Raw genomic sequence first — 23,560 nt, 5'->3', positions numbered from 1 at the left:
TCCTCAAAAAATTAAAAACAGAGCTACCATATGATCTAGCAATTCTGCATCTTGGTACACATCTGAAGGAAATGAAATCAGTGTATCAAAGAGATTATCTGCACACATGTTCTCTGCAGAATTATTCACAATAGCCAAGACATGGAAACAACCTAAATGTCCTTCAACAGATAAATGGATAAAGAAAAAATGGCATATATACACGATGGAATATTATTCAGCCATAAAAAAGAAGGAAATCCTGCCATTTGAGACAACATGGATGAACCTGGAAGGCATTATGCTAAATGAAATATGCCAAACAGAGAGAGACAAATACTGTATGATATCACTTATATGTGGCGTCTTAAAAAAAAAAAAAAAAGCTGAGTTCACAGAAACAGAATAGATGGGAGGACATGGGAAGATGTAGATCAAAGGGTATAAACTTTCAGTTATAAGAAGAATAAGTTCTGAGGATCTAACATACAGCATGGGGACTACTGTTAGCACAGATCTTAAGCATTCTCACCAAAAAAAAAAAGAAAATGTGAGGTGACAGATGTGTTAATTATCTTGATCTTGGTAAGCATTCCATGATATATATGTATATCAAAGCATCATATTGTACACTTTAAATATATACAATTATATTGGTCAATTATTTTTCAATAAAGTTGGGAGGGGAGATCTGTGTACAAGGATGTTTGAAGAGTATAATTTTATAATAACACAAACACTGGAAACAACCTAAACATCCAACAGGGAAATAATGAGATAAGTTAGAGTCTATCCATCTGATGGAATATTATACACAGCTATTAAGATGTTTATAAAGGTTTAAAAAAACAAACAAACAAAGGAAAATGCTTACACAAAGTGAGGAAAAGTATATAAAATGGTTTACAGTATTTAGCTGCAACTAGGTTTTTTAAAAATCCACAAAATACTACAAGCACCAAAATATAGATCATTGTCCTCTCTGGATGGCAGATTAATGAGTGACTTTAAATTTCTTGTTCATACTTTTCTGTATTTTCAAAATTTTCTATAAGTAGGTATACTTACAGAATAACAAATAAACTAAACATTATTTTTATAAAGTGCTTAATTTTCTGTCAATCAAAAAATTCAATCCCCTAAGTCTCTCTAGTAACCTGAAACAATTAGTTGTTCTTTAAAGGGAACATTTTGAATTTAGCGGATTACAGACATAGAACAAACAGCCTAGTTAGCAAATGAAATTAATGACAGTGAGAAAAAATTTTGTCACATATGCACATACAATCAAAACAACTATAACGCGGCTCTTTTCAGCGGTTCAAGAACAAAAAGGAAAGTCAGTCACATCATATATGAAAATAAAAGCCATCAATATGTTGCAAAAAAGGAATAAATATCTGGAAAGCAGTTAACCTAAAAGTACCCAGGCTCCGAGTGAGGAAGAGCAAAGAACTTTCCCTAAATTACATGATCGTGCCAAATAAAAAGAATTGTAGCCTGTTTATATACTAACCAATAATCAACTGCTTATTAGCTCTTAGAGAAAAAACATGGCCATTTTATTAAATTCTATAATATTTAATCAATTTCAGTTTGTACAGCTTTCACAGTAACAATTTCTATGGAAGTATAACTATTTCAACTTATTTTCAATTAACTGGAATCTGCTAGTATTAAGAATGCACTGTTATACTTAAGAGATATCTCCTCTCAAAAAATATCAAAATACTGGTAATTATCTTTACTACTTGTTTTGAAATAGGAGTTGCAAGCATTCTTAGTATGAAAATAAGAATCTATAAACAATCACAAACCTGTGTGTAAGTGCAGTTCTTCTTCTTGCATTTGCCACATGTGAACAAGTCCGTCTGGGTCCCACCTGTCTTGGCCATCTGATGCTCTCTGATGGCTTCTTTGGTCAAGTTTTTCCGCATCTCTTTGAGCTCATCGCTGGCCATCTCCTGTTCGGAAGGTGGCAATACCACTCAGTTACGGGCATCTTCTATACATATACGGAATGCTTTTTACGCTCCCTTAGTTTAATACTAACAAGATCAAAATCAACTTTTAAAGTTTTAAAAGTGAAAAATTAATATTTTTCCTCAAAGAACTCATAAGAGTTTGCTTACTCTTAAAATTTTTTCAAACACTTATAAGTCTGCATGTGAAAACTGGATTTAATTACTGTTCAAAGGCTTATAAACAACGTAAGCCTGTAGCAATGAGCACCTCTAGGATCCAGACTATGGTCTCTACTACTGCACCCCCCGCCCACTACCGAAAAAGGAACCAGAGGCCTCTGGAGGAATGTCTGGTTCCAGTTTTGAGTCAAGAAAAGCACAAGGTAAGTCAGAGTCATCTTGTGCCAGAAAGCGCGGAAACCACCTGACTACTGTGAGTGAGTCACACGGACAGAGGAGCTACATGCAGGAGCTCCCACTGGCCAGAGGGGAAGATTTCTTCAGCCAACAATACGAATGACTGAAAAGACCAATCCCCACTGGATAAATAAGAAGTCACAGAGGAGCTACATGCAGGAGCTCCCACTGGCCAGAGGGGATGATTTCTTCAGCCAACAATACGAATGACTGAAAAGACCAATCCCCACTGGATAAATAAGAAGTCACAGAGGAGCTACATGCAGGAGCTCCCACTGGCCAGAGGGGAAGATTTCTTCAGCCAACAATACGAATGACTGAAAAGACCAATCCCCACTGGATAAATAAGAAGTCACAGAGGAGCTACATGCAGGAGCTCCCACTGGCCAGAGGGGATGAGTTCTTCAGCCAACAATACGAATGACTGAAAAGACCAATCCCCACTGGATAAATAAGAAGTCACAGAGGAGCTACACGCAGGAGCTCCCACTGGCCAGAGGGGATGATTTCTTCAGCCAACAATACGAATGACTGAAAAGACCAATCCCCACTGGATAAATAAGAAGTCACAAGTCTGTGATGACACTTAAAAAAGGAGAGCACAAACGCTTGCAAAAACGGCAGCAAAAGCCCCCACTGGCAGTTAGTAGGGCGCCAAGCCCTCCTTCTGATAACTATTAACCAAAAGGAAAGAACTACACATTTACCCTGCCTTTCCTCTTCTTACCAACAGTGTAACCAAGAGCCTTCGACTCAGGGAAAGTGCTTATCAAAGAAATCTAGCTAATAAATGTGAAAGGAATGACACAATTTTAGAAATCTCTATTTTGCAACTCCTAATGAAATCACCGATTCAGTGGATGAACACATAGATGAAAGGCTGATGCAGAACTTTACAACAGAGGGATCAGACTGTCAGTACACCAACCCCTGATCAATTTCCGCACCCTTAGAGCAACAAGGTATGTGTCTCCTGATGTGATGCAATATGAAATAAGAAGGACCACCGATGAAGAATTTATGCAGGAAAAGTTAAACTTGCATGTAACCAAGCCTATAGAACTAGCTTCCAGTTCATAGAAAATAAAGGGGACAGAAAAGTTAAATAACATCATGAGGAAGAAACAGGCAATTCATACTGTGAGATATACAAGAGATAAACTGGATTCTTCAACAGGTCAATGTTATGAAAAAAAGGGGCAGGAGCAGAAGAAACTGCTTTAGATTTAAATATGTACACACAAAATCTTAAGAGACCAAACTTAAGGTAGCATCTAGACTTTGGATCCTGATACAAAATAAATGTACAATCAGGAACATAATACGAACATGAACTAGGTATTAGATATACCAAGGAATTATCATTAGATTTGTTAAATGTCATGATGACAATGTAGTTACATAAGAAAAATACCATATTTTTAAAGATATCTCCCAAGGATAGAAAGGTAAAAGGATATAATGTCTGGAATTTGCTTGAAAATAATTCACGGGAGGGCTTCCCTGGTGGCGCAGTGGTTAAGAATCCGCCTGCCAATGCAGGGGACACGGGTTCGAGCCCTGGTCCAGGAAGATCCCACATGCCACGGAGCAACTAAGCCCGTGCGCCACAACTACTGAGCCTGTGCTCTAGAGCCCATGAGCCACAACTACTGAGCCCGCGTGCTGCAACTACTGAAGCCTGCGTGCCTAGAGCCTGTGCTCTGCAGCAAGAGAAGCCACAGCAATGAAAAGCCCGCGCACCGCAACGAAGAGTAGCCCCTGCTCTCCACAACTAGAGAGAGCCCGCGCGCAGAAACGAAGACCCAACCTAGCCAAAAATAAATAAAATTATTAAAATAAATAAATAAATAAATAAATCCTGGATGTCGTTTCTAAAAAAGTAATAGTAATAATAATAATTCAGGGGAAAAGAAAGAAAACAAAAAAAGGGATAGATAAAGAAGGTGACTAATTATTTAAAATACTTGAAGCCTGGGTGATGGATATATAGGATTTCATTATACTTTGTTCTCTACTTTGTGAAAGTTTTAAATTATTTTAATGAGGTTTTAAAAAATGAATTTTAAAAATATAACAATTTTTATTAGCTATACAGAAAGACAAATTCACTGTCTTGGATGCTTAGTGAGATAGTGAGACTGCAGACACACTGCAGCTATTATCTATGAACAGCTACAAATATACATAGCAGACAATGAATTCCATTTTCTCCACCATTTTGTAAATAAATATAAGGAATAGTCAATAAGATATAACCAACTTTTTAGTATTTAACCATGAAAAGAGCTTAGAGGTTACAAAGTCTGTTTGCAATTAGAGATTCGACTCTTTGATTCTACATGAATCTACAATAAGTAAAAAACACTTTTGTTTTTAGACAATAATTTATTAAGGCAATCACCCAAAGATCACGGCACAGTTCTGAAAGGGACAAAGTACTGATGCCAACAGATTCAATCACCTTAAGTATTTGTCTGGTATACTGTATATATAAGTATATTAGAATAGCTAATAACAATTTATTAATATGTAGTATTTATATAGTACTTCATGATTTACATAGACTTGACACTTGATATCATGGAATACCGTCACAGAAATGTACAAATATACTCACCTCTGCCGTCATTCTAGCAAATAAGTCAGGAGGAATATTCCCACACAGCACATTTTTCCTTAAATTTGGATTCTTAGCATCCTTAAGATTTGATATCCTACTTCGTACTCTATTTTTGTATTTCATGTCCGTATTCCTTATTTCTTGATAGATAGGTACTAGGCCATTAAGGAAAAAAAGGTTAAGTTATAAAGATAAGATAACTTTTTCCTATTCTGCCACAATAAGAATTCCTGAAAGTTCTAAGCAGTGTTTCCAATTTAGATTAAGTTAACAAGGCACTGTTTCTGCCTGATTTCTTGATCTGTAACTGGCAAAAAATAGTGATCATACTTTTATGCTATGAATGAGCAATACTTTCTCAATGTTTAATGCCAAGCAAGACACAAAGTAAAAGGGTTTCAAAATGTAACTCAGATATGCAATCTGAGTGAGAAAACTTAATAAGAGCTTGAACTTACACATGCTTTCCCTTGGCAAATCTGCATTCTACCAAGGATCCTCAAAGTCTCAAAAAGACTACACAGGGACTTCCCTGGTGGCACAGTGGTTAAGAATCCGCCTGCCAAGTCAGGGGACACGGGTTCAATCCCTGGCCCAGGAAGATCCCACATGCCGCGGAGCAACTAAGCCCGTGAGCCACAACTACTGAGCCCACGTGCCACAACTACTGAAGCCCGTGCGCCTAGAGCCCGTGCTCCGCAGCAAGAGAAGCCATTGCAATGAGAAGCCCATGCACCGCAACGAAGAGTAGCCCCCGCTCGCTGCAACTAGAGAAAGCCCACACGCAGCAACAAAGACCCAACGCAGTCAAAAATAAATAAATTTAAAAAAATAAGGGCTTCCCTGGCGGCGCAGTGGTTAAGAATCCGCCTGCCAAGTCAGGGGACACGGGTTCGATCCCTGGCCCGGGAAGATCCCACATGTCACGGAGCAACTAAGCCCGTGCGCCACAACTACTGAGCCTGCGCTCTGGGGCCCGCAATCCACAACTACTGAAGCCCACGCACCTAGAGCCCGTGCTCCGCAACAAGAGAAGCCACCGCAATGAAAAGCCTGTGCACTGCAATGAAGACCCAACACAGCCAAAAATAAAAACAAACAAATAAATAAATTTATTAAAAAAATAAAATAAAATAAAATCCAAAAAAAAAAGTCTACACAGCTCCCTGGAGGGCCTTCTGAGAGAAAACCTTTCACAGTAGCCCTGAGGGATCATTTCCTCCTTGGCTCAGCAAGAAGCTAGTTTAGCAGGTGGTTTTCTCAAGAGAACAGGCGACAGCAGGGGCCCAGCTCCAGAGCAGCTCCCTTTCTAACAAGGCCATTTCCTCAACCAGGACAGTCCCGCAGTCACACTGTCACCGAGCGGTTCCCTGTTCTCCGGACCCACGTGCAAGACCCCTCCCTCTCCCAGAGCCCTTCCCAAGGCCCCCAGCATGAACACACTCCTGTCCAGGATAATGAGCTCAGGGGATCGTACACGCTTTGCTGAGAAACACCAAAGATGAAACCCTACTTCCCATTTACTAGCATGTGTGTTTTCCATGCCCTTCTGCACTTCAATTGAGATGCTACGTTCTCAATCTGCAAGGCAGAAAAATAAAAATACTATCAGTACTATGTGTTTTACTTTTGAATGACAGGAAAACAAGAAGAATAAAATGACACGGACGGCCCTCCCCTTTCCCAACAAAACAGTCAAGATAAAAACTGAAGAATAAAACTTTGAATTCTTTACAGAAAGAAAAAATAATCTAGCGGATTTCTTAGAACAATTATGAATATACACGCAAAGGATATCTTCCTCGATTTGAGATCCTAATTCTTCCTCATCAGCTCCAATAGCGATGTAGTCATCTAAACACAGGCACAGAGAATTGTCATGAAAAAGTGATTATAACACATTAAAAGAAAATCTCAATACAGGGTCAATTAAACTGTATTCCTATTTCTTCAACCCCACTTGCCCTGCACAAAGAATCCTTTCAGTTTAGCTTCACTGGAATCTTGTCTCTCTACTACCCACTATGTTCCTCCTCTGGCTTCACCTAATGTCCAAAGGGCTCCTGCAGGGATGGCTCCTTATCCCTCAGGAGCGGGGAAGTAATGCATCTAGCAGGCAATTCCTCACTTCACAACTCCATAAATTCTGGTTGCTCCAGCAGAGAGGAGAGAAAGTTATAAAGAACTGTCTTGTCTCCTGTGACTCAGGCTTCAATGCCAAGAAACCATTCATTTCATCTGCCAGTCACATATACGGACATAATCAGAAGACTCCTATGCAAATATTCAAAGGGATAGAAGGAAATAAAAAGAAACTAGGAAGAAAAAGAAAAAAGATATAAAGAGGCAGTAAAGGAATCAGAGTAGAAAGGGCAGAGTAAGGAGAAAACTAGGTCATACTAACTGTGGTTCAGTACAGTAGAAAAGAGAAAGGATGAATTTGTATAGGAGGATAAATATTTCTATACATGACACTTTTAAAAGCAAAATTTTACATAAGAATGAGTACCTCCAAATTAAATTAAAGCTCCCATATATAACTCAAGATCTCTTTTCCACTTAAAAAAAAAGTAGGAAATGAAATTATGAATATAAAACTTACTATATGTCATACTAACATTTAACAATGGGACCCAAATACAGTATTGTTAACTCCCAATCTTGAGGGTAGAGTACTTAGTTTGCAGATTAAACGTGAGGAGAAAAAAGACTGCGAAGAAAAGCTTAAATTACTACAGATCAGGGGAAACATCCATATATTAGAAGGAACCCATTTCTCAGCAATACACAGTAAAAAGCAGAGGCCCAGTTTGCGCCCTCCGCTCTGCCACCTGTAACCCCCTCACAGCAAGCCCTCCCTGAGCTGGGCAGTGGCGAGCAGCTGTCATCAGGATCCCACCGGGAGGACAGACACAAGGAGGCGGACAGGGCAGCAGTGGCAGTGGTCAAAGGACTGACCGCCGAAACTCACGAGGCGTACGCAAAACTCACCTCCCGTTCGGAGAGCCGCGGCGAGCATCTCCCTACACTTTAACCGCACAGAATCAGAAGTGCTTGGTGCCCGAGGAAAAGATGAAACGTAAGTGTCTCGGGCATTTGTCTCATCCTTTCTGCTGCTTACGTTGCCACTGGAGCTACTGAAGTACACGTACACGCACACACACACCAAAAAGAAGTCAGGAAAACTCTCTTAAAGTGAACATCGTTACTATCACTCTCTAAAAACAAAAATTTGGGGCATAAATAAATGAAACAGTATTTCAGTGACTCTTACATGAAAAAAAAATTGCCTGCATATCGATTAAAAAGAAGTTAAAATTTTAATAAAGATGACACAAATCTCATGTCCTTTTACTTTTTTAACCTTGATCATCCTTTTAAACATTAAACAATATTTTTCATACAGAAAATACACATTACAGCTCAATACAACAACTGCAAAGCAAGGATCTTGGTTATGAGAGGGGTAAGGGGATGGCACCAGAGAATATGACCGCTCTCCACCAAAAACAGAGGGGAAAATGCTGGAAAAACCCTGTTGCAATTAGACAACCAGTGAGGTTTACACGTACAACACCCCTTTCGGGATAAAAACCACGTGTAGTGAGAAGTAGTTGTGAAAATACAACGTCTCTTAACTTCTCCCCAGAAACATCAATTCAATCAGGACAGTTGGGCAATTTTTCCAGTCAACCTAATCATTTCCACTACTTCTGATTAACTTCTTACATTAGATTCTTAGCAAAATACCTTTCTGACTGGTTTCAGTTAACTTTATCCCAGTGCAGATTTCTGCCACAAACCTTTCCAGACGAAGCCAGCCCTTCACCCCACGGATGTAAGCGGCCGTGCTCGCAGACAGCCCACGCGGGCAGGGCGGCCACGGTGCAGGCAGGCCTCCTGAGTCCTGCTGCCCGTCTCCCAGAGTGCCGTCTACACACAGGTCTGTGCCTCCCGCCGCCAGCCCGAGCTTCTCACGAGCAAAGGTGAGCATTCACTCAGTTCACTCCTCTCTGTGCCCCGGGGCACAGTACCCAGCCTTCAGCGCACACCGATGAACACGCCCTGTTTAAAAACGCCACTCTCGGCTCCTTCAAGGACGAGCTCACTCTGTGCCCGTGGCCCCTGGGAGCTGCCAGGAGGACGAAGGGCCTTCTCTTCCCTCACGTCACTACCTCTGGCACCACTTCTGACGTTCTAAGCAGCTAACCGCACCACTTTCTCCTTAAATCCTTACACCAAGGCGTAAAACCCTTCTCACCTGCAACTCACTTAGATCTAACCTTCTATCTTCCTTTAGATGATACCTCAGACTCACTTCTTCAATATTTTATACTTTTTCGTCACTGTTTGAATGAGTGAGTGTGTGTGTGTGTATGGAAATACCAATCACTTACCTCGGCAGACTTCGCACAAAATAACCCTATGCTCTTGTAGAAAGGCTCTATCCCTAAACTTCAATCACTTAAAACTGATGAAAATATACTAAGAACTCACTCCTCCTTCACTGTCTATTTAAAATATTTGTCTGTACCTTTATATATTATATTCAAGGCATTAAATCATTCATTACTTTGAATGTAACACAGCTGAAAGCATGTGTTAAAAAATCCATAAATTATGGCCTGTACTTTTCAAAAACATCAAGGTCATGAAAGACAATGACAGACTGAAGAATTACTCTAGATTAAAGGAGCCAGATATGATAACTAAATGCAATGTGACCCAAGATGATATTTTGGAAAATTCTTTTTCCTTTGCAACAAAAGATATTATTGGGACACATGCTAAAATATGAATAAGGCCTGCAGATTAGGAAAAAGTATCAGATTTATGTTAATGTTCAGATATTGATATCTGTATTGTGGCTATCTGTGAGAAAATGTCCTTGTTCTTAGAAAAGACACATTGATGTATTTAGCATGTAGGGGTGTAAAGGGCATAATGTCTGTAAATTATTCTTGTCTGGTTCAAAATAAAACTCGTGTGTGTATGCATTTATACACACATATGCGTATACATATATAAATATCACTGGGGCAATTTGGGAGTTCTCTGCGCTATTCGTTCCACTTTCTACAAGCCCAAGATCATCTCAAAATAGTTGGAAAGAACTGAATGAACTTTATTAACAACTGGTGTCTAACCCTGTCTTTAGCATCAAGTTAGTTAGCACTTACACATAACACACAGCGTAGGGGTCTTAATCACTCTGCTGACTAACAAAACATGAGGAACGCGTTACCAGCCTGGGGAAAATACTGAGAAGCAAATGAAGTTCAAGCCGGCGGCCTGAAGTGTGCGTGCGCCAGAGTCACCTGGAGGGCCTGCTACAACACTGGCTGGCACCGCCACCAGAAACCCTGGTTCTGTAATTCCAGGGTAGGGCCCAAGAACCTGCTTTTCGCAAAGCTGCCAGGCCTGCTCCTGGGGACGGCCCTTTGAGAACTACTGCTCTAAGTCAAAGTCAAGGCTCCCAAGAACAGAGGGTCTGTATTTAATCTACTGAATACTAGGCACATCCCTGATCGCGTCAACACGGGGACACGGCACAGTTCACTACGTGTCACAGGAAAGAATAAATGCAAAGGCCTCTTAAGTGGCCAAGGAATAACTTGAACTCTTCATTACTGAACACGTTTTAAGTTCTTACAACAAACAGCTAAATCGGGAAGGAACACAGAACCATGAAGAGGAGAAACGGATTCAGGGACAAAAATATCTAAAACAGAAATGTGGCAAATAAAGGAAGTAACCACATGAACCCTAGTCACCTAGTCAGTCCCCCCACTCCCAGCTCTCCCAGTGCCACCCCAGGGCCCATCCAACTACACTCGCCAAGTGCAATGTAAATCATTTCTCTTTTTCGTAGTATCTTCTAACTCTCTTTTAAATTACCAAGAAATCTTATAAGAAACCTTAGATATTTGGCTATATACATTTATACTGATTCCGTGTGACTGGAAAAAAGAAAGAGGAGTACAGACATGGGATCATAAGACCATGGAGGAAGTGACGGTCAAGTAAAACTATGACTTTCAACATAAATGAGTTTCCATAAAGTGAAATACCTTTCTTCTCTTGCTTCAGGGCTATTCTGTGATGTAACTGCAGTATCTTTTTTCTTTTCTTCAGAGTCTTTATCTGTTGCTGGTCCATCTGAAAATTTATGAAATTCCTGAGTTGTCAGCACTTGTTTAAACAAAACAAGACAAAACAAAACATGGGACTGCTACATGTTATCAAGCTATTTATGCAACCAAAAAAGCCCCCGCTAGAATCCTAAGTTTTCCGCAAGTAAATGAAGCTTATGCAAGCTCTTCTATTAGCATATGTGCGTGGGTGCTCAGCCGGCACTCCCAAATAAACTCCTTCATCGGGGGGGAACCATAAATTCATACGCCAGTGGTAACATAAAAGGGAGAAAAGTATTCAGAACAAGGGAAGGAAAGAATATGGAAAAACATTAGCACTGTCGTTTAAAAAACTGAAAGTGCAAAGCATATACAGCAATATCGTTTTGATAATTTTTCATGAAGTCAAAAAGTTTGAGGTGGTACTCAAAATACAAATAAATATTTCAGGGATAGTAAACAACATTTTCAAAGAATATACCTCAGGATTATTAGTTACGCCTACCCAGCACCTCCTCTACCTTAAATAATCTGTAAACTAATACAGATAATTAATACTAATAAAGCAAAAGCTTTAAGACTGAAGGAAATGAGCAATTAGACATGGGGAAATAAAGTACGTAAAATAGGTTGGGTCAAGGCAATAGTTCAGCACTGAAAAGAAACATTCATGTTTAAATCAACCAAAACAGCCTTGAAGTTAGGTTCAGAAAATTGTTGGATCTACTGTGTAACCCACTTTGATCTACATTTTGATCCCTACATGAGCTACATAAATAAGAGCTACATAAATAATTCCATTCTCCACATCCCTCTGTACAGGATACAGAAGAACAAACATTCAACTGTGTGGCAGGACCACCTAGGCAACTCTAAGCCTGTCCTTGTGCTCAAGCTCCCATCCCAAATCATGCCATCCACATCTCTGGCGGTGAGGCATGAGTGTCACCAGATGACCTAATACACCAACCTGGATGACGCTGACTGACCCAGAATGGTCCCAATCACAATTCTAGAACTTCACTTGTAAATGTTAGGGTGACCAAACCTGAAACACAATTCAAGTCCCTATGACACACGTCAGTTCTCACACACCAATTTTATTGCCCCCTTTATTCTATAATTCCCCTGGAAGGCCTAAAGACGCTACAGTATTGTGAGGTAGAAAACAAAGATCAATAATGACATTACAGAATATAGCAAGGACTAAGACGTATTCCCAAAGTAACAGGTAGAAAGCTTCGGAGAGGTGATATAACCAGGCGATACTAACAGGGGTCCAGTGATGGGGGAGCAGTAAAGCAGCTCTAGTGCAGTGTGTACTGGGGCAGTCCTCTGAGAAGGCAGGGCAGTAGAGGTATGACCAGTCATGAACAGAGTGCCGTGGGTAATACAGCAGGACCCCGGGGAAGTGCTCTAGCTCTGGGCTCAGACTGTCTGCAGATCACATCCCACCCTGGCGACTCACCACCAATCCAACTGCGCACAAGGTGCCTCATCTCTCAGTGCCTCCGGTGCCTCATCACCAAATGCGGGTTACAATAGCACTGAGCGCACCGGATCGTCAGGAGAACTAAGTGCACTAATACAGGTCAATGCTTGGCATATCTTAAGTATTCAAAACTGTGCCACCTAGAAGCAGTAGTAGATCTTCCAGAAATCTAGCTAACAATCTAAAGAAAAAGCTTTAAACAGAGAGATATTCATCACCCAGTAGATTATTCTGAAGCCAATAAAAATGAGCTACGATGATGGAAAAATACAAAAAAATTTCACTAAAAAGACAATATAAATAAGTATACACAGCATAAGTAAAATTATAGTTGAAGCAAAATTCATGCACCAGGAGGAAAAAGAGGAGAAATACAAGATATTAACTGACAGTTGTATTTAGAGAGGGATTTAATAAGGATTTTTCCCTCCTCCAACTCTCCAAATTTTATTTAATGAACATGTAAATCTTTTAGGATAAATAACATTTTTAAAGAGGAACTTGTACTGATATTAGATACCTCCAATAAGTATACAAGAGTAAAACTTCTTTAAGATTAAATGAACATAACTGCAATGTCCACTCTTTTCTCCCACAAAACGTAAACCATTCTTTCCAGAAATAAAAATGTACATATATGGTCCTTAATCAACTTTCTGTTGCTAATTTTAATTATTATTTAATTTTAATGTGGAATTAATTTAAAATTTAAATGAAATACAGAGTTTCAGTCTGTCTTTAAAGATCAGCCTTTTTTAAAAAGCTTTTTATTCGGAAAGAACTTGACAGTTGCACAGATGTTATAAGAACATTACAAACAGCTTTACTCAGACCGCCCCCCCCGACTGTTAACATTTTGGCACGCTTCCTTCCTCGCTCATTCATCCTCCACCCCCTGCCACGTACATACACACGCATGTGCAAACACATACACACTCACACGCACCACTGTGTGCACAAAGACATCTCTTTTGAACCATCTGAAAATAAGTAGCAGATACTATGCTCCCTTATCCCTAAATACTTCACTATGAATTCCCTAAGAATAAAGAAATTCATGTATATAATCACCGTAAGTAGATCCAGCAATGATACAAGATCGTTTACCTACCCACTGACCTTATAAAATTCTGCCAATTATCCCAATAATGATCTTTATAGCAATGTTTCTTTCTGGTTAGGAATCCAATACAGGATCATATATTACATTAGTTTTCTTAAGATTAGACTTTCTAAATTTTATAGGCTTTACAATTTTTGGCTCCTAGTTTCCAAGCTCTTGTAAGTAATAAGTCTTTTATTATTACTATTGCTGTCTATGAAATTTTAAAAGCTTCACTTTTTCTATTTTCTCTTCCATATAAGGCTGATAACTGCTAGGGAAATGGCTCATTCCAGGGCTGGGTTAGATAAGTCCAACATATTTTGTGATGCCAGAGTGTAAGAAAGAGATAAAAAAAAAAAAAACACACACAACTGAAGGGAGCTTGTCAAAGGGACACAGGAGACAGTCTGAAGGGGTGCCCACAGGTCAAAGCTGGGACAGTGTAAATACCAAAATAAATATGAGCAGTAATGGATTATAATCCATTATATAGAATAAGAATCCACGTGCCCACACTAATAATAGAAAAAGAACTGGGAGGTAAAAGGAGGGTTCTTTCTTATAGAATGATGATATATAAATACTGAAGAAGTAGAAAAGCTAGAAAATCATAACTTTGCCACTGTCACTGTAAAGGGTGGTTTCGGCCACAATCAGTGGGTACTAAACGGGGGGGCGGGGGGGAAGGTCCGATGGGGAGCAAGACGGTTTGAGGGTCTTAAAGTGACCGCCACAGAACTCCTACTAGACACAAGAGGAAAAATCATAACGATGCAGTGCACACCTCGCCTGGGTCTCAACCTTAACACCACCCTGCCTCTGCACGCGATACCTGGGAAAGACACAACACACGTATGCAGTGCCTCAACTGTGGATGCGCAACCAGATCTAGTCATGAGAAAATGCCAGAGAAAGCCCAAATAAGGAACATGTTATTAAAAACAAAGCGGGGAATTCGCTGGTGGTCCAGTGGTTAGGACTCCGCGTTTTCACTGCCATGGGCCTGGGTTCAATCACTGGTCAGGGAACTAAGATCCCACAAGCTGCGCTGTGCAGACCAAAAAAACAAAACAAACAAAGAAACAAAAACCCACACACAACCACAAAGGGGGGAGGGGAGAGGGGGCGTGCGTTCTTCAAAAGTCAATGTACTAAAAGAACTATTCCACATTGGCAGACTAGATTACATGGCCCTGGACTAGGTCCTGTTCGGGAGGAGAGAAAAGCTGGAAGAGTGGTTACTGGGACAACTGACAAAACTGCAACATGCACTGCAGAGTAAGGTACTGCACCAATGTTAAATTTCCTGAATTTCCTGTATTATGATTACATAAGAAAATAAACTTGTTCCAAGAACACACACACTTAAGTACTAAAGAGTAAATAAAGCATGACAGCGGCAACCTATTCACAAATGGTTCAGAAAAAATAATGTGTGTGTGAGAGTATATACATACAGAGGAGAGAGAATATGACAAAACAAATATGACAAATGTTAAAAATTAATGATCTAGAAAAAGGACACGTTGAGTTATTTTTATTATTCTTGCAAATTTTCTGTAAGTTAGAAAACTATTTCAAAAACCTTTGCCAAAAGTGTCACACCTTCCCCTTAGAGGAAAATTTTCTTCTTAAAGAGGCAATTCAGTTTTAAGTGTTGAAAAACAAGAAAGCTAAATCTGACTAGTTTAAAAAGTAGAACCCTCAAGGAAGTCAGACTAAAGCCCCCTCCCGTATTATAAGGCACTGATTTCAAAACATCTATATTCATTAAGAGAAAAAAAATTCAACAACCCAATGTCTGAAGAAACCCGAACATCATAAATATATGTAATGGAAGCTCTATTATACCTAATAACTTTTTCCAGGATTTGATGAGGGACTTTGCTAAAGATGTAACTTCTTCATCTGTGCTCTGCTTGCGAATAGCATTCACTGACATTCCGATTCTTGTGGACTGCAAGGCAATGACAAAAAAATACGTATAAGCGCTTTTATTTCAGGCAATTCATTGTTTCCTTTTCTTCTTTCCCAGATGCCTGTTTCCATTTTAGAACAGAAAAAAAAATCAATTATCTGAATTCTTTTAGTGGTAGACTGTAGACTTAAGACACAGACATCTTCAAATCAAACATCAGACGCATCAAGGTTCTCATCACTGAGACCTGCCAGCATGTGACTTGCTGCTAAAGTAAGGCTGGTTAACTAGCAAAACGAAATCAGTCTTTCCCACAAGAGAAGAACAGAAGATAAAGTGTCTGTGTTTGTACACAAGGCAGGCTGATGCAACCACGGCTAACACACGCACTTTGCTTCTCTACATTCTCCTACAGATTACTCTGTACACCACCTGTTGCAACTTATAAGGACACCCAAACAAATACCACCACCCACATAGGTCTAACACCAGCACATAATCACAGATATTAGGAATGGACGTCACAGAACACACACAGATAATCTGACTTGTGGCGACACTACGTGCCCGGCGTTATGCTGGGAGCATCCATATTCATTACCCTTCCTAACAGCCCTTTAAAGTCGAGATCATTATCCCTGTTTTTAAAGATGAACAGACCGGAAGTATCAATAAGTAACTGCCCAGCATCACACCACTACTAACTTGGAAAACTGGATTTTAATCCAGGTCTGTCACCTCCGAAGTCCATGTTCTTTCCAACACATCAACAGTTTTCAAATTGTGCTTAAAGAACACAAAGGCTATGACAGGCCAATTATGGATGATAAATAAAAAATGGTAAATTATTTAGTAAGTTCAGGTTGTCAGTAGACAATCTTTCAAAATATGGATATGGAAGAAAAAAATAACAAAAGGAATTGTTAGTGAGAAAAAAAAAAAAGAGAAGGGAACCCCTGCTATAAACTTTAAGGTTGAGAAATAAATGGGTCCTTAAGATTTCCTTTTAAATTATTCAATGTACTCAACGAAGAGAATCGGGACAGTTGCTGAAGAATCTAGAATGTGTGTCTGGCTGGAGTGCCCTGTGTTCTCTCTTGGAGAGCTGAGCAAGGCGGATGAAGGTTCCACAGCAGAGAGACACAGGGGACTCATGGCTCTAAAACCCCAAGATGATTTGAGATTAGTGTTTTGGGGATTTTTTTCCCACAGAAAGTGGCTTCTTCCCTGTAGAAAATAGTATGTTCTCAGAACTTTTTTCAGTGAAGAAAAGACTTTTAGAACTTTAGAATGTTTTAGAACTTCTCTAAAACACTACTTTGTTAGCTGGTGTGGCAGGCACTTCAATGTAGAAAACCTTCCAGAGGCAGGGGCCTGGGCGTACGGCACAGCTCAGTCGCGTGGTCTCCGCGCTGCCCCACAGGATGCCGCTAACGTGCTGACTGCTACCGCCCCGATGCCCGTGGCGTCCCTCCTTCCCCAGCACCCGACCCCCGCCTAGAAGAAAACCCAATTTTGGAATGAGTGGAGGAAATAACTTGAGTCACTAATACAGTTCTGGAGCTTGGGATCAACATGGATTGGCAAAGAAAATGGGACTTTAGGAGGTGGTCAGAGGCGAGCAAAGGTATAAGGAGATTATGAACAAACCGTGTGCTGTAGGGTGACTGCTTTTTAATTATCACAGAATGTTCTGATCACTAAAGAGACCAAACCTAAGCTCTGCTTAAAACCTAAGAAAACCCATAAGGAGAACACAGGGGTCTGTAATAAACATGCTCACTTAAGGGAGAGATTGTCCGGTCAAGAATAATAAGAAACGAGGCTGTGGAGGTAGAGTGAAACACTAAGATTATTTGAGTAAGTTTGTTTCTTCCTTTTAGGAGGTATTTTGGGAAGAGCAGAAGAAAGTAGAAAGAGGAAAGGACTATGAAGCTATCTGACAGCACTGCTCTAGGATATAAACTCAGCTACATAGCAGAATCTACATCTGTTTCACAGGCATCTCAAAACCCAATGGATCCAAAATTATCCTTTATCTCTTTACCCTTCCACCTTTATTTCCTTCCCATCCCAACCCCACCACATTAGGTTTTCTTGAATTTTGCTTTACTGTAAAATGGCACCATCTACCCAGTCACCATGGCAAACACCTCAATCATCCTAAACTCCACCTTCTCCTTCACCCCCCCCGACCTGGTCGGCTACCAATTCTTGTAGGTTGTCCCTCAATAACAAGTACCCCTTCTCTCCGCTCCCACTGCTACGCCCTCAGCTCAGGCCCTCATCACTGCTCCCTGAGTACCTGCGTCAGTCCACAAGCTGCCCGACCCTTCCTCCGTGCCAGCCTGGGCACGCGCCCCCCGCGCCACGCCGCCAGGCAGGGCGCTCTCAGGACCGCAGCTGCAGCCCTGTGCCGCACTTCCTCCACCTGAACATGTCGTGCTGCTTCCACATCCTGCCTTCTCTGCTGGAACACCCTTCCCGGTCCTATCTGCCTAGGGAGAACCTATTCATGTTTTGAGACTCAGTTTACACTTTATCACCATATGAAGGCTTTCCTGAGCCTCCCAGGTTAAGTAATCAGATTAAGAAGTAAACTTCTTTGTGCTTCTTTCTTGCCCTACCTATAACAAATACAATAAATCCCCCACATACAAACCTTCAAGTTGCGAACTTGCAAAGATGCGAACGGGTGTTCGCATGTCCAATCACATAAGTTAGTTCTATTTGAGGAGGCACTGTTAGTTTTTGAGGCACAGGACCCAAACGTAGAATGGTACACGAAGGTTGCAGAGGCCGTTCAGAATGCAATCCAGTGCTACCATGTCATCTATGACGAGAAAAAAAGAGCTACTACCCAAACATCACTGGACCGTTTTTTCAAGAGGGTAGATAGAATTGAATCCAGCAAGGACCCAGAACCTGTGCCATCAGCGTCAGGTGTGAGTGACATTGCAGCTTGCCCTCCGTCTCCTATTGCTGACCATCCTTCAGCTCTACCATCTCCCACCTCCTCTCCCTCCTCCAGTCAGTAACTCTTCCTGCCTGTTCACTCGATGCCAGCCCCTGGATGCCAGCTGTTGTACTGCGCTACTGTACTTTTCAAGGTACTGTACTGTAAGATTAAAAATGTTTTATTTTTTGTGTTTTTTTTTTTATGTATTATTTGTGTGAGAAGTATTATAAACCTATTACAGTACAGTACAATATAGCCAATTGTATTGGTTGGGTACCTAGGCTAACTTTGTGGGACTTACAAACAAATTAGACTTATGAATGAGCTCTCAGAACGGAACTCTTTCTTATGTAGGGGACTTACTGTAAATCCTATACAGACTTCTATCCGGGCAACTATACCTTTCTGTTTGTTTACGTAGCAGTTTTCCTCTACTAGACTTTAAGCTCAATGAGGGGGAAAGACCATATTTTATTCATCTTTATAACCCCAACACAATTTCTAATCCTAATAAAAACTCAAATGTTTGTTATATAAATACATAAACTTTCCAAGGATTGAAGCATATAAAAAAATCAAAGTGTATTACAAATGATAACCCTACCCAAACTCCACACCCTCTATAAAACTACACATCTCTTAAACAAACACTGAGGTTACTGTTGTTTTCGATGTGATTATCCCCACACAGAACTGCTAGGATAAGGCCACACTAGGTGGTGAGGTACTGACACAAACTCAAGGTCATTCTCAGAACTGATTTGCCAGACCTGCAGATCCTTGGACAGGATATCTGAACTGAGAAGACAGGACTTAATGGCTTGCTTCCTTTCTCCTCTTGGTTCTATTCTTAGAGGAGGCATTCTTAACCTTTTTTCCCCACCATGGATCCCTTTGGTAAACTGAAGCTTATGGACTCCTCCTCAGAATGCTTTCAAAATGGATTAAATACATAGGATTACAAAGAAAAGCAGTTATATAAAGTTACAAAATGTTTTCTTAAATGTGATACAGTAATACACATGCTCCTTTATCAAAACATTAAATAAGATCTAGCATAACATATAAGAGCTACCATAATAACGGGCAAAAACACACGTCAACATATCTATAACACGTATATCTACAACATGAGGTTAAAATATCTGTGATTTCTTTCAGTTAGTCATAAATACTAATTCAACTGTGGTTGACTGCCTTCATAATTGAAAGAAATGCTCGATTTCAGTTAGATGTTAGTGAAAATACATGTGATTTTTTTTTCCTCAACCACGTACACACCCCTGTCACCCTTCCCTAAATTCTGACTTAATGGAATGGAAATATCAAAGGCGGCACTCATGGATAATAAGAAATGTGTAGTAGAAAATAGCCAGATTCATCTCACAATTCAGTTTCCTTTTTAACATTCTGACTTGTGTTAAAGTTGTATTTTTATGTTTTAGTCCTGCTGCAACATTAAGACTTGAGTAATGACTCTACACAATGACGACCAGACACCCGACTGTGCACAGGGCAGGCCGGCGCTGAGAGAGGGAGAAGAGCGAGCGACCCTTGCACCCTCACCCTCAGGCCAGCTTCACGCAGCACAGCTGGCGACCGCAGATCCAGAAAGGGAAATCTTGGGACGTCAAGTCAGGGCCAAGAGTCCAATTTCCTTTCATAGTGAGTTTCACTCCTACTGTCAACCTCAGAGGGTATGTTTTATTCTTCCTGAGAAAGGCAACATTTTTCTACAATGGTAACTTAGTAGACTACTGATTTATGTTACGATCTTAAAAAAACGAAAGTTAATAATGTTTCACCATAACAGGAAAATACAAAAATACCTATTCAAAAATTATGATACATATTAGCACATACCTGTAATAATTCCAAGGTCATGGGAATATTCTTAAGCTCCTTCAGTAAATCCAATGCTCCAGCCTGTAAAATAAAATAATTTCAAATTGAATTTCCCAGATAGTAAAGCAAGGAGTAACTAGAGATCTAAATTTATATTTTCCTATCTACAATTCACTAGGGCTCACTTATTCATGTGAGGAGAATGGTATATAGATATATAGATGAGAGAGAGAGAGAAAGAGTTTTCCAAACAGGGGTTGCGACTCACTAGAGGATCATAAAATGCATTTACTGGGTTATAACCACACGTAAGTGTTGTTTTGTGAAAGTTTACTTTCAGCAGTATTTGTCTATATGTGCCCCAATTACAAACATAAAATGTTTCTTACTGTGGTGGCACAACACACCCCGAAACTCATGGAGGGCAGCTGCCTGGGGACGTGGGAGTGGCGGCGGAGGGGAGGGTCCCCAGGATGCCGCAGCACCTCCAGCATTCGAGAGGGGCATCACTTCCCTGGAACCCTCACGAGGCCGCTGTACCTCGCTGCTCAGGCACAAGAACACTGCTGTCTACCTGATTCTTGCAAAGCAGTAAAAAGCAAATTCTGAAAGGAAATCCACAGTTAAGATCTGCGTGAAGCTCGCAGGCCTGTCCACTGCCAGGTGCCACCTAGAATCAAAGGCTCCCACGTAGCTGAGGAAGACGGAACAAACCTGGAAGCTTTATGGAGAGCGCTAAGGTTAAAAGGGGAGAAGCAACAGCGCCACCTGCAGCTTGTGGCCAACGTTCCAATCTGATATTCATTCCATCGGCCATATTTCAGCTCCTCTAATACATCCACTTAATCAGTCATATTTCGTTTAGTCTAATAGTGACTTAATGTACTATATTTGGACAAATCATTATTCTACATACCACTAACAAAAAAACTATTAAACTATGGAAAACTTTTTTATCACCTCTTTTTACTTTTGCAATTCTCTTAGACTTGGAATTTTTATCATGTATCACCATTTACATACAGAAAAAGAAAAATATAATCAAAACTGGCTAAGGCGGTTCTAAAACTACGTTGCACTCAGAGTCTAATGCTTATAAACTGTTTACTGACTCAGATTCAATAATATCTGTTTAGTCCACAAAGAGTTGTTATCGAAACACTAGTAACACAACACTTCACAAAAGAATCCATAAAAGAGCTCAGAGCCACTAGCTCTCTGTGGGCACTGAGGTGCGCGGGGCTCACTGCCTTCGCCCCCGCTTCTCTGCTACCATTTGGTCCCTCGAGGGTCGAAGAGCACGCCACTACTCTCTCAGATTTGCTTCCAAGCCACCGACACCCGTTCCGCAAATGTCAATGCTGGGTTTGATGCTCCGCCTGTGAAAGTACATCCCAACGGCCATCTGGCCAGCAACATGTGTAACTCATTCTGCTTTCTGAAATGTTAAAATATGAAAACGAGCACCCTACGAAGCAGTGAAACACAGCACACCCAGGGAAAACAGAAAGCCCTGCAACACATCCCTCATACGCACCCCAAAGGAAGAAACAAGCATGGAACCTCATGGTATCAGTACATTTCTTAAATTTAAAATCAAGCAGAGGTTTCCAGTCAGATAATTTTTCCATTTAAAGCTGACAGACAGACTTGGCTGTAGAGAATAAAACAGTATTAACTTTTCTTCTGGCAACAAACAGAGACATCATTTTAATTTAACCCAGTACCTCATAAATAAAAACTTAAGTTCAAAAGAAATTATGAAACAGACTATTATGAAGGAAGGATGTTAATGATCCATTGCTTACAGATTCCTTCTGATCATAAAATTCCATAATTTTTCTTTAGAAGCAACTAAAAATAGTAAAACATTAGAGTTGTTAAAAAATAAAACACTGATTTTAAATTTACTATTAATCAAGAATTTGTATAGGCACGACATTTTTGTGAGCGAGTATCTTCAATCCCGTATCTGCAAATCCCCAAACCAAAATCCCTTGAAAACCAAGACTTCTCATTTCTCACAGATCTTCAGTAAACTCGCTTGGCAGCAACATCCCATCTCAACAGATGCATAAAGCTATTTATGTTCTACTTACCCCACTTAATGCGAAAATGCTGCATTTCACTACAGAAATGCTAATATCTGATTACTGGGAACTGCCCAGATCTCACTGAGGATATCATGAAATATATGATGTTTGTACTACATCATCTTTATAAACCTGAAAAATTTGGAATTCTCAAATATATCAGACTCTAAAGGTTTTGATGGCGAGACTGTGGGCCTGTATCCTTATCTACCATAGATGTTTTTCTTCTACCCATGTCTCCATGGTCTTTCTGAAGGATTTCTGACCTAGGATCAATTAAAAAGGAAGATAGGACTTCCCTGGTGGCGCAGTGGTTAAGAATCCGCCTGCCAATGCAGGGGACACGGGTTCGAGCCCTGGTCCTGGAAGATCCCACATGCCACGGAGCAACTAAGCCCATGCGCCACAACTACTGAGCCTGCGCTCTAGAGCCCACAAGCCACAACTACTGAGCCCACGCACCACAACTACTGAAGCCCGCGTGCCTAGAGCCCATGCTCTGCAGCAAGAGAAGCCACCGCGATGAGATGCCCAAGCACTGCAACAAAGAGTAGCCCCCGCTCACCGGAACTAGAGAAAGCCCGCGCGCAGCAACGAAGACCCAATGCAGGCAAAAATAAACAAATAAATAAATTTATAAAAAAAGAAATAAACAACTTTCACGATCTGGGTGAGTGAAAGGGCAAAAAAGAGATGATCGTATATTAATTCAGTGACAAAAGCTTTTGAGTGTCATTGTGTGCCAAGCGCTGTGTTAAACACTTTACACGCAGTATCTCATTTCATCTTTACAATAAACCCTACGGAAGCAGGGAATCTTATCGTCCCCGTTTTACAGAGGAGGAAATTAAAGCCCAGGTTAAGTTAAGAAACTTGCACAAGGTCACATGATTACTAACTAGAAAAGGTGAGATTTACCCCATTCTGTCAAAGGACACTTATTGCCTCTCAACAAATACCCAACTAGCACCATGTGCCAAGCTCTGCTCTGTGCTGAGGACACAGCAATGAGCACAACAGAAACCCTTTCT

The 23,560-nt window shown here is 40.5% G+C and overlaps 1 protein-coding gene across 2 annotated transcripts in view; it reads right to left on the bottom strand.

The window, feature by feature from the left end:
* LOC309615324 (transcription elongation factor A protein 1) overlaps nucleotides 1–23,560 on the bottom strand; it is a 61,022-nt gene that overhangs the window by 3,989 nt on the left and 33,473 nt on the right. For both annotated transcript variants that reach the window (XM_082364793.1, XM_082364791.1), the window contains 7 exons: nucleotides 20,455–20,517; nucleotides 15,566–15,671; nucleotides 11,055–11,142; nucleotides 7,975–8,120; nucleotides 6,781–6,837; nucleotides 4,981–5,135; nucleotides 1,797–1,943 (listed from right to left, as the gene is read on the bottom strand). In XM_082364793.1, the coding sequence (XP_082220919.1) occupies nucleotides 1,797–1,943; nucleotides 4,981–5,135; nucleotides 6,781–6,837; nucleotides 7,975–8,120; nucleotides 11,055–11,142; nucleotides 15,566–15,671; nucleotides 20,455–20,517 (762 nt within the window). The remainder of the gene's footprint in view (nucleotides 1–1,796; nucleotides 1,944–4,980; nucleotides 5,136–6,780; nucleotides 6,838–7,974; nucleotides 8,121–11,054; nucleotides 11,143–15,565; nucleotides 15,672–20,454; nucleotides 20,518–23,560) is intronic.

This window comes from Balaenoptera borealis (assembly GCF_965194805.1).
Source record: "Balaenoptera borealis genome assembly, chromosome: 17".
Lineage (NCBI taxonomy): Eukaryota > Metazoa > Chordata > Mammalia > Artiodactyla > Balaenopteridae > Balaenoptera > Balaenoptera borealis.
The sequence above is the reverse complement of the archived record's forward strand: the minus strand, read 5'-3'. Positions and strand labels throughout refer to the sequence as shown.